The following is a 12,596-nucleotide window of genomic DNA, read 5'->3' on the forward strand; positions in this document are numbered from 1 at the left end:
AGATGGCAATAAATTTAGAATTGTTCATCTCGTGACAGCGATTCCCTTGGGTAGGGAAAATGAGGTAGCGACTGTGCTCCCTCTTACTCCTGTGGGAACCTTACAGCTTGATGGGGGATGAAGGATTAGAATAATGAGCGTGTGTTCATACAGAAAATACATGCAGGGAAAGCGAGGAATTTCAAATCCATCGTAATGCAATTCTACTCCGTAAAACAAGACATTGTGGCTACTGCTCTCGGCTTAATAAATCGTGTGCTGAATATAGTTTCTCGGTGCCTTTGGTTGTGCAGGTCTACCAGTCACACCTGTAATCCAGAGCCGTGAAAAGAGGCCTGCGAATGGAGGCCGGGGGACTGACAGTCACTGCTCACTGCACCCGTGCACACAATCACTGCAAGGTGATCGGCAGGAATTTGCGTATGAGAGTAGGGGAAATTGAATCAGAGGCATGCAATATCATGTCCCAAACCACTGCCTCACAGGCAAGATCATGTCCAATTCAGATTTTTCACTCCCATCAGGGACAGCAATGGAGATATCTCTGTCAATGTCCATCAGCAATGAAGCAGAGGAAAGACCTTGGTGATGTGCCAAACTTTTCATTGGGTTTTACACACCCTGATGCAATTCTCTATTCATCTTTGATTAAAATCAACACTTGTGCAAATACAAAGGTGTTGGCAGCTTATGCCAGATGTTGATGCATTTAAAAAAAAAAAAAAAGGAGGGGGGGCGGGTCACAAAAATGTATGTGTGCGGGAGAAGAACTGTGTCCTGAAGGTTCTTTTTTTTTTTTTTCACAAAAAATTGCAAAACCTCAGTCACAATTGTAAAAAAAAAAAAAAAAAAAAAAGGAAACATTTTTACATCCTTTACGGGAATTACGGTGTGCTTGGTCTTTAATTTCTTGGTCTAGTTGGAACTAGTTCACTTCAAGCAGCGAGTGTTTGCGCTGGGCTAACAGAGCCTGCTCTGGGATTGGGTCCAATACTGACTAGTCCTTCTGCCTCTGTGGGAGAGACTGCACCACATTCCTACAGTAGGTGGAGGGCTTGGTGGGGTGAAGGACTCATGGGTGGGACATCCTGGATTGTCTCAGATAAGTAGCATGACATGATCCAGATATTTGATTATGGGCGCTGATATGCTAAATGAATATGCCATGCATTGAATGCCAGTGAAAGCCTTTAAATTGCATATTTGTCTTGAAAAAGCCAAATAGGTTTTATAAATACATCATAAATATCCACTTGATAACCCAGCTCATACGAACATATGACGTTTTAGCACAAAATGCAAAAACAGAAAAGAAAATGACGGCCAACAAAGGGTGCTCACACGATGAGACGAACACAAATGAAAAAAGAGGGAAGGGAAATTGTGATGCAAAATCCAATGCAATTCCACAGTGGATTCGATGTTAAAATACCCAATGGACTGGAAGAAAGGTGCATGCTTAATGTTATTGAGATAAAAACAAATGATGGCCAAGTCACAGACGATGCGGCTCAGACACAAAGAAAGGGAGCATGCTGCTTGGGACCATGAACCCAGGTAATATGCAGGGCTGTGGTGCAGACAGAGCCCACATCGCACCTTTAGTCCAAGTGTGTCGTGCACCGCGCTGGGTTCAGCTGCGCGGCTAGCCCTTCCTCTGGCCTGGGCCATCTGCAGAAACATGGATGTCTAAAATAGGAGACAGCAACACAGTCTGTATGTTACCCCTCTGACAAATAAGGATCCAGACTGACCCTCTTTGGAATCGCAAGAGCCAGTCTGGTACTCTAAATATAAGGAGAGGCTTTCCGATATATGCCTGCTGAGGTCGTTCAACTGTGGATCGGGAAAATGAAAGCGTGTGCAAGGAGCGTGCACTGTACTTGATCAGACGGGGGAAAAAATCAAGTTGTGTCAAGAAAGCTTCTGAAGAGCTGAAATGAAAATTCCAAAGAGCTTCCCCACAAAATAAACAAGCAAATAAATATTTGGCAATCGTTAATAATATGAATCCTATATGATTGCTGGTGTGACAGTTAAGTACTGTAGCATTTTAGTCAGGGAAACACCCGGGTGACGATAAAACGTCGGTTTAATAAGCGATAGCTGTTGTTGGCCACAGCCACGCCACACAAGCCTGCAATACAATTAACTGTTCCCGCCCAATGCCAGGTGAAAAAAAACAAAAAAAAACAGAATTCCTTGCACCGCGATCCACACCCACAAAATTCCCAGCAACCCGAAAATCACACAGAAAGCAAGCATCAACATAAACCCCAACATTCGTGACTCACTACAGTAATATTAAGTATGAAACTTTATGACGTTTTGGCAATTATTCTTCTTTAGCCCATGTTAAGAAAGGTGCTCACGGTCAACCCTGACCTGTCTTTTCAATGTGATGGAGAAAATAACAGCTTTCTCATTAATGGAAAGGAGCTGGAACATTCCACTGACACCCCATAATGGGAGCTCCCATTTCCAATTACCCAACTTCTCACATAGAAGCGTCTGGCGGGTGGCCTGGATTGATGCATGAAGAGGTGGATTGATTGGTGAGCGAGTGACTGGAAGTCCTGCGTTAGCAAAGGGTGATGCCGGAAATGGATGCAACCAGGGACTCATGCAAGCCGTGCCTGCAAAGCAAGTTCTCTGCGCTGTTTGCGATCTCCAGGGTGGACTCTAGAGTTAATTTCACTCCTTATTTACACATTTACTTTTTCTATTTTCTCCTATAAAAATCCCCTGGTCATCATTAGGGGAAACAGTGCGATATTTAAATAAGAGTGAGGTGTTAAAGGAGACTATAGCCAGACTGTAATGCCTGGCTCCGTTTGGGAAATTCAAGAGGTCCCATTAAAGGCTGAGACTAAACAGAGTTGCTTTAACAGCTCACTGGGGACAACAGCTGTGCACCGGTAAAGCAGTGTTGCCTCTTCTAAGACACATGGTACCACAGACAGGCTTAATGATGGAGGAAAAAGCATCACAAAGGTAGCCTAACATAAGGTGGACTAAAAGTTTGAATGTCATGACGAGGGAAAAAAACAGAAAGGTCCTGCCACGGCAAGCAAATAGGTTGAAGCTTTTCATTTCCGCTAGGTTATGTGCTATTGAGAGATCCCCTTAGTCTGTAAATCCTTCAAGTCACTTTCTAACCTGAGGTTTGCGTCCTCTGTTGACAAAGGTGCAGACTGGATTGTAAGCTCCTGTGCCGCAAACATACAGTTGAGTCCGGTTCCATGGCTCAATGAGACGGATGAAATTTGCACACTCCTCCTAAAGACACAAAGTCTTGAGTCAAATTTTCTTCGTCGTACCATAGAAAACGTTGTTCATAGACATTTTTATTAGCACATACACACTCTTATAGCATGCCGAAAGCTAAGTTATCCCCATTTGAAAATACACAGTCTATACAGTGTTTCTAAAAACTGGATAATATATTAAACTCAGCCAGTGGCAGTGTTGAGGTCGGTAACATAAACCCGGCTTCTCCGGTCAATTCCTGTCTCCACGGCTAGACAGAAGGGAACCAGAATTTTATAGAGCCAAATCCACAGGTGAGGGACATTTTAACTTTTCATTGGGCTATAACCAATAGTACTGGGCTTTGCTTTTGTTCAAAAAATACATGTATAAAAAAATGACCGTCTATCTAGCAAATGGAAATCACCTTAACCGAATGACTCTGCCGCAAAAGCTCTACGCGCTGTCAACAAACATACTTACATTGGCGTCCTTCCCGCTCACAAGGCACTCCATCCTTCTTCGTTCAGATACCGGCCAGTGGATCTGCGAAGAGTGAAAAGAGGACATTTTATAGTTACGACCCGGCCCGTTATACATCGCTGTGTTTTATGAGATTTCTTCAGTGAATGGGAAAAGGGGTATCCAACAAGGCTAATATTGGTCCTTTTGGAATTGTCATAACCAAATTATGGTGTTTTAACGACCCAACACCAGAAAGAGCCCTCTCCAACAAAAATAGCATGTGAGCTAACCTCCATGCCTGCTGCTGGGGCAATAGAACAGAACATTTTGACCTGGGGGCAACTTTTGTGGGAGCTGAGGTAAAGATCCCGGCGTAGTAGCTAAGAGGAAAGGTAAATCGTGGATCAAACACGGTGCAGGTGAAGCATATAAATGATCTTACAATATGTGGGTCCTTGTTGATGTCATGGAGGTCAAGAGACAGTATGTGGTCCTTGCTGCCAATGTACATGCGGTCGTGGTCCTCATCCATACGCAGGATTCGAAAGTCAGACGTATTGAGGAGGTAGGCAAAGTGATGCGCGGTACCAGTCGACCTCAGCTCTGCATTGAAACAGACGTCATATAGATGTCAACAACAGTCGCGATGCACATGCATATATTTGCACACATGTACGCACAACATTCACATTCCTCAAGCCAATCCTGGATACCCATAAGAGCTTATCTGATGGTTTTGGAGTAACATTGTTGTAATTTAACACCGCACATTAGAGACAAGTGCTAGTGAGTATCTGTCACTTTGTGTTGATAGCTTAATACCACCACAGTGGATCAAAAGATCAAGAGGGTCTTTCATAAATGACTATTCATGACATCAGAGGGGATAGCAGAAGTTTGGTGGAGTGAAAAAAAAACAACCCAAAACACGCAAGTGGTTTCACGGTGAGTGTAAATTTCCCTTTTCTCAATTCTTCATCGGACATCATATCCAGAGGGATATAGAGGACCTTTTTTTTTTAAGCATTATGCGATGGACATGTCCTCTCATGTCAAGAGTAACCCAATCCTCCTACAGCTCAGACGCTTGTTTGTTTGATACGTTCCTCTGGGTTCAGCAACGCTGCACAAGGAGGGCAAAGAGGCCACTGCTAAGACAGGCCCGCTACCACGCCATAGACAAACACACTTCTCCGCAATCTATAGGGGAGAGGCATTAGAGGGTAGTATTCACATACTGTTGGACAATACGGAGGTTCCACTCAAACAGCAAGAAAACACACAAGATCACATAAAATCTCAAACAGGACCAACAGTTTAGAGATACCTTGAACCCCTTTGTGCTGATTAAGTGGCCGAAATGTGGTAAAGGAAGGAAAGGATAAACGACATATTGCTGTAGGCTGTATTTCACTATGAAAATCCAGCTGAGTATAAGTGAAGCAAGGAAACCTGAAATAAGGTCAATGTGGGGTTTGTGGGACATGTTAAAGCAATTAAAGCAGTTAAAGGGTACATAAATAATCTGTTTTTTGTAAGCTATATGGGTATAATATTTTTCAGCATGTCTGTGGTTAAACGAGGTTGTGAAGGTGCTTTTGCAGAAGAGCTCAAGATATTGAGGCACGCAAAGCCATCAACATGTCCACCCGTGGGCCTTAAAATAAACACCCTCTAAAGACCCTTTTTAACTGACCCTCCGAGGAATCTGATAGTACTTATCTTTCCAGCCAAATGTAAATTTAATATAGGGTTATATCAATAAGCAAAGACGAGTAACATTAAATTTGATATATTTGTATGGTTTGATTTACTGACCATGTCCACCATAGAAATGTTTACAGGCAAGCAGACTGACTGACAGCTGTCAGAGCTTTTTCGCAGAGGGGCTGCAACATGTGGTCAGACCCTGTGATTATTTGACTTGGAGACTTAAGTTGAATGATGAGTCCCCATACACTCTTGCAATCTGCTCTGTTTATGTATGTGTGTGAATAAGAAAACAACACACACACACACACAAGTACCAACACACATGCGTGCACCCACACACATTGTAAATGTACACACATACCAAGAGCCAGCAAAAGAACTTCTGAAGCTGCCTATCAGCAACTCTTCTGTGTTTGTTGTTAAGCCAGAGCTACATGAGACCGTCTTTCAGCCGAGGAGGGAATGAAACCAGTACATAGCAACGACTCACACTACGGAGACCTACACATGGCGATATAAACAAACGTGTAATCCAAGCTTGCTATGGTTAAATAATGCAGTGGTCTAAAGGTACTATGCTGCATGCCAAAACTGTCTTACAATCTAAATATATAATTTGAAAGTGACTATACCACAAAGGGGTGTGAGACGTTGTTGTCGAGGAAAAGTAACTTTTAGGAAACTGTTTATTCATGGCAGTGAATGACTCAGAGCCTGAGTAAATCTGTAAAAAACATCTCCGTCCCAATTCAGAAGTGACTTAAACATCTGTCCTCGCTGATCCAATCACTAGTGGACACCTCTATGAATGTCAGTTGACATCTGGAATTACAATGTGTCACCTCATATGTCCAAACCGCTTGTAAATAGAAATAGGCCGCCTGTATAGTTCATTCTCTACCGTAAATGGTCCTCAAAGTGCTATACAACATCACTCATCCATTGATACTCCCATCTAAACATGCAGTTACACAGATGGTCTGATGCAAATGCCTTGCTCAAGAACACGTTGAGACTATTTGTTTGGAGTTTGTTGCCGTTTTGAACTCAAGTAACATTCGATGTATAACCAGTAAAATGATCAGGAAAAAATAATACTTACTATTTTGGAGAAGAAAAGAATGACACAAAATGGCTGTGCTACAAAGCAAAGATCATTTACCAAGATTTTTGACAGGAGAATTTCAGCGGTCTTGAACATTGTAGATGAAGCCAATTTAAACAATTCTGCACATGTGAGAGAAAACACTCTTCCGCTGATGTAGAGGATGTCCGTTGATTAGGAAGCGCTTCAATGTAGCCCAAAGTTACGGGACAGAAACAAGACCTCGTCAGGTAAAACATGGCAATTAGATAAGTGTTACACTACTTTGCAAAATGGGACTTAATGCTTGACCCCAAATACCATATTAATCAACGAAACTTGTCATTACAATTTGAGGAAAAGGAACCGGGAAATTTGTCGGAAAATCGTGCAGGCATTCCAGAGAACTAGAGAACATTCCCTCCCTGTTGTTCTGTCTGCTTTTCTCTGATCAGTCTCAATGTCAACCTCCACCTTGCAGGGTGAGAGGCCAACGGAGCTCAAATGAATTCTTGATAAGGAGGAAATAATTGCAGCAGCATGAGCTTGGCAGCTAGGCTGCACCAGAGGTCAAACCAACTGTGGGTAAAAAGCCCAGCAGGTCTCTGAGCTGAGATCAATGCAAGGCCAACAGCCCGTCACATACAGACTTACAGGTGCTGCTCTGTGTTCCATAAAGAAAGATGCGGAAGAATGCTTCTTTTCATGCCTACTTTGGAATGGCAGAAAATTACACTGATTGCACTCTAATACACAAGCAGTACATGTGTGTCTGTGTGTCTCTGTGAGTGTTAGTGTATGCATTTGTGTGTTGAAAGAGAGAGAAAGAGAGACTCGGAAATATATGGAAACGTATTTATCTCAAGTGGCACTACTGGTGCCAAACCTATTGTGAGCATATGGCTCGACTGTCAGAGCTGCACTGTTACTGCTAATGTTACACACACACACACACACACACACGCACAAACTTTTTTGATGATTTTTAATTTCATTATTTCATTTTTTTTTTATTTTCAATGCTGTTCAACTGTGTTTTCGGAGGCCATTCAGAACACAATATACATCTAAAGAAATCCTGTGTTTGCCAAGATACTTGGCCGGGCAACATTTGTCATTTATTTTGCCGAGGAACTATGATATGACCAATATGATATGATATGAAGTATGTTAAATGCCATAATCGAGCCTTTGCTTTTTCTGCAATATACAACTTTGCAACTACAAACCCCTAGTGGAGACTGAATGGAAAAGTACTCAGCAAAATGACTGTGCTCTTTGTCAGCCATATCTGAGCTGACAACATTTTTTGCAAATGCAGACTTATCCCGTGAGCAGGAGGCTGGGGGCAGTCTGTTCCTGTGTGTGTGTGCGTGTTAGAGCCAGATAAACCAATATAGTAGCCCATTACTTTATGTATGGTTGACGTTCACTCTGGGGGGTCTGCACACACACAGCAGGAGCTTTGTTACGTTAACACACCACATCCCCACCAGGGAATGCAAAGGCTCTATTAGAGGTGAAAGTAAGCCAGTGAAGGAACCAGATCCTTGCACTTAATGTCTTTTCTTCAACTCATTCATGTTTTTTCATCCACTAAAACAGTGATGCAATGTTTTTTTTTTATTTTTTATTTATACAGATATATTTATATGCATTTCTTTTTAATTTTCAAACACATACTCCCCCTCTCTCATAACATGTTGAGGTGGCGACTGAAGCAAACTAGTGATTTCAACTCATCACCGATGCTTTTTGGCTGCACAAGAGGATATTTTGGTGTGTAAGAAAAGAGCTGAGTGGTATTGGGTTGGACTGCATTGTGTTACAATATGATTTTATGACAAAGAATTAAAACAAAACAACTGGCGTATACTGTGTACTGCAAAAGCCATGTTAAATACCCTGTGAGACTTAATGAAGCTCGCATGCATCGATCTTAACATGGCACACAATGATATTAAGTAATTCATTCTGCACGTGACATTTAATATTCTGCTAAATTAAATGAACTCCAATTATATGGCTGACAGGTCTTCATCGAGGTCCACGTATATATACTGCATGCAGGTGCATGATAACATCTGCACTGCATTAAGTCTCTTAATCTCCATTATAGTCATCTTATTGCACCTTTTGCAGGCCGTTATGAATAAAAATGTAATTTTGTAAGCTTGACCAGTAAATGGTGTGAAGAAAAAAGAGGGGTGATACGTCTCGGTGTCAAACCGGGCAGGCCCTTCTCCTCCTGAGAGAATATTTGGCTGCTGACGCTGATCTCCGAGGCTGCAGGTCTACAAGTTATAGCATATCTCCTCATTTTAAATTAATAGCCAACAGGGTGAGTTTACTTTGGAAATGTGTTTGGACAGGAGAGGTATACTTCATGCAGAACACTCTCCAGCAAAAAGAAACACATACGGCTAATGCTGTCTCATATGACACGACTTCCCTCCATGTTGTCACATCAGAGAGATGAAAAAAAACAGGATTTTATATATCATATTCAACATAATGCCTGAAACGAAGCGGTGTGCTTTAGTAACCCGAGAACTTCCTCTCATTAAGGATTGATTGCTGCATTCGGCATGACCGAACAGCGCACAGCTTAGCCTTCTCATAACTTTCCTGGCAAACATACAAGAATCAACGTGGAATAACTCTGGACTGTGTTCTTAAGCAAGACTTGGATAGAACGAGACAGAGGGTTAAAGGGGAGTAAATACATCGCTGGCACTGTAGCTCACGCTTCGCTATATGACACTAATGTGAGTGTTGCACCTCACTACATACTTCTCTAAATTCAAAGGGGTAAATTAAAAGCCCAAGCTGCTGCCAGTGACACAGCAGAGCATGTTTCTGCTTGAAGGTTTCCCTTCTTGACTGTAACAGAATCGGGGATGGTACAGGGATGAGACAAAAGTCTGCGGTCTGTTTCTTTGACATTGAACAGGAGGGCAGCGTTGAGCGATTAGGAGCCGAGTGTGTCACCTGCTAATTCGCAGGCGTGCGGATTTGTGCTTTGTGGAAAATGTAGCTGATAACTAGAGACTGTCCACGACATCTACCCACGGAACGGAATTAACACGACATTACAATGGTGTTTCATGTGGTTTGATTTGGTATGTGAATGTGATATAAATATCCTGTTAGACCCCCAAGCACATCAGGTACAAGCTGCTCTAGCTCGGAGGTATCCTGAGGCAGTTTCCAACTTGTCAAAAACCGGTGTGTTAGATCACACAACAGAATGGCGGGAGTGATAATTAGGGTGTTTAAGACGGGGTGGGACAGGTTGCATGCTCTCACAGCTGAAAAGAAGACCTTGTCAAGAATGCTGTCCGAAAGAGCTGGAATGCTATTATTATAAAGGAATACCATTTCATATCATTAAGGACAAGAAAGTAGATGTTATGTAAAAATGTTTTAATGCAGCGACTAAAAGTTAATAGAATAGGAGACAGCGATGTCATGTTACGACAAAGAGGTGCAAACTGACCTGCATTTTTTATCCACCAGCAACCAGCCACGAAAGTAGATACATGCGTACATTAGTACACTAATCGCATTTAGCCCCCGGCAAAAAAAAAAAGAAGAAATTAATGTATGTATGTACTTGGTCTTGAGATGGCTATTTGGTAGAGTGGTCACTGCTGACTTCCGACTACTGGTAGTTTGGATCTTTGGTGACTGAGTTGCACTTTTTGTAAGTCGCTTTGGATAAAAGCGTCTGCCAAATGACTGTAATGTAATGTAAATGTAACATAACAACAATACATATGGCAGTGAATGAAGCTAGAAGAAGCAAGCTACAGCGACTAGCAATCACATAACCATAGAAAGTAGATTTCCACCTTGAACTTGATTTATAGCTCTATGTTGAATCAATGCTTTAGGTAATACAACTTGACATGCAACACCCCCCTAGAAATGTAACTGAGCATTGTGTGAAGAAGACCACAGCAGCTGGGGACTGATCCCCTCAAATTTCCCTTAACGCATTTCCAAACATAATTTCAAAACCATCTCCCCTTCTGGTCTGATCTCTTTTCAGTCTCTGAGTCACTGAACTCAAACTCCTGAGTGACTGATCTGTTTCAGGACACAGTGCTTAAATAACTCTTATTGTTCAGCTGCAAATCCGGGCTGAGGCGGAAAAATCCTAATCGACTTTCATGGTATAACGAACAACTATGGGAGTATTTTTTTTGGATTATATCGCACTATATTTCCCTTTCTATTCTACAGCTTTACACAATAATTTGCATTTATACAATTGAAAAGTAACAACCTCATGTGTTTATTGTCACATTACATCATGTTGATTGAGCAACCTTCTAAAAGTGATTCCTCGTGTTAGCAGAATAAGGAAATATCTAAAAACAAACAGCGCTTGGATTGACATGGAGATGAAGATTAAGGTATTTGGTGAAGTGTGTGAGCGCTTGAGATCTGAAAGAGGCACACGTGCAACTACCCGGGCACCAGAATGCCCACTGAATAAAACCTTTTTGGGCTCACGATGCTCTTTCAACAGCTCCTTTTGAACACGTCTTGTCCCCGCGTCAAACATTTACATGAACTATCTGGGTTTGTGTGGACTGCAGGCTTCAAACCCATTAAAGAAGTGACACAGTTGTTAAGGAATGCCTGTGTTATTACAGGAGATGACGTTATTATTGGGTTTGTGGTTAAGCTGTGCAGGTAAATGAAAAGGTACGATACCAGCATGCGAACACTGCAGCTGCTTGCCACCACTTGGTGACTCAACATGATGGTAGATGATAAGCGCGTTCAGGAGTTCGGCCACTAAGTCACATCAGGTAGGACGGATGCATCGCTCGGCAGATTACACACAAACAAGGACAGCGGACGCAAAGACAAGGGCTACCCGACTGCAACTGTCAAAGATTCTTATCCACAGAGAGATGGTGATATTCTATGAGCAGTCAGTGATGTGGCTGATCGTGTTTGTGTGTGTATGCATCTGTGTGTGTGTGTGTGTGCAGTCAAATTTTCTTTCAAGAATTTTTGTATTTCAAGGAAGAAAACATAATGTTTGAACCTGCTGTGAAATACTGAATGCATTCATATTGCGGGGCTTCACTGGACCAGAACGGCTTGGTTACATGTGGCTGTTTACAGATACATGTGGAGATAATAATGAAAAATTACATTAGATGAGCTTTTCAGTGCAGGCAAAGTTAATCGCAAAACCCTGCATTTGTCTGATAGAGGAAAATAATTCGTGATAAATTGATAAACAATGTTTCGTGACACTGTAATCCCTCTAAAAAAAATTAACTCGGTAAAATCGTCATTTCGAACGGAAGCCTCCGATGGCTTTGCTTTGCCTCTCCATCGGGTAGCACTTAAACCACAACAACGTGAGGTTGCGGTTATGTATATTGTGTTGTTTGTATCCCGTTGCTGTGAGCTCTCTCCCCGGGGAGCCGAAGTGACCCGCTCTTGTCTCAACACATGTTACAAGTGATCCTTCTTAATGGATACGCTGTTAAAGTGCAACCACATCACACATCATTAACCACCACTCCTAACCTCAGCACCTTGATGCTCCGTGTCTGTGAGACCTGCCTGTTTTCCACCATCGCTCCCTCGTTTCCACCACACCTCCTGCGCCCTGTTGCTCCCCTTCCGACCTGGGGGGGCTCGCCCGCTCTATAATTAGGAGTCATTCTAGTACCCCACCCCTCCTCCACCCGCTCTACCCCCTTTTGCTAATGGCACCAATTTGTATTCGCTGTCAGCTCTGATGAGCTCTCATGCGGAGAGATGGCCTTATCACTGGGCCTCTGGCTCCTATCATCTAAGCCCCTCTCCTGATGCCTGCCAAGCCCAGCCTGCTGATGGACAGGCAGACAGGGTGAGGGAATTGAGAATATAGGGACATTTATTTCCATTTTCATGTCAATTGGTGTAGCTTCTGTGAGAATGCTGTGAAACAGAACAAAAGAAAAGGGTAATGACTCCATCCATTATTTTAGATATGGACTTTCATTAGGTTTTACTGCAAGTATGATACATTTGGAGTTCATATTTGGACATTTTGGAGCTCCCATCTAAA

General features: G+C 42.4%; 1 protein-coding gene across 3 annotated transcripts in view; it reads right to left on the bottom strand.

The window, feature by feature from the left end:
* Nucleotides 1-12,596, bottom strand: part of LOC147222154 (semaphorin-3F-like) — a 59,435-nt gene that overhangs the window by 17,236 nt on the left and 29,603 nt on the right. For 2 of the 3 annotated variants that reach the window (XM_086167855.1, XM_086167854.1), the window contains exons 3-6: nucleotides 4,157-4,317; nucleotides 3,733-3,795; nucleotides 3,160-3,279; nucleotides 1,600-1,689 (exon numbers count right to left, since the gene is read on the bottom strand). In XM_086167855.1, coding sequence (XP_086023981.1) covers nucleotides 1,600-1,689; nucleotides 3,160-3,279; nucleotides 3,733-3,795; nucleotides 4,157-4,317 — 434 coding nt within the window. The remainder of the gene's footprint in view (nucleotides 1-1,599; nucleotides 1,690-3,159; nucleotides 3,280-3,732; nucleotides 3,796-4,156; nucleotides 4,318-12,596) is intronic. The other variant, XM_086167856.1, reaches the window with a different exon arrangement.

This window comes from Fistularia commersonii, chromosome 21, assembly GCF_037954325.1.
Source record: "Fistularia commersonii isolate RoL2024-O1a breed Wild chromosome 21, RoL_Fcom_v1.0, whole genome shotgun sequence".
Lineage (NCBI taxonomy): Eukaryota > Metazoa > Chordata > Actinopteri > Syngnathiformes > Fistulariidae > Fistularia > Fistularia commersonii.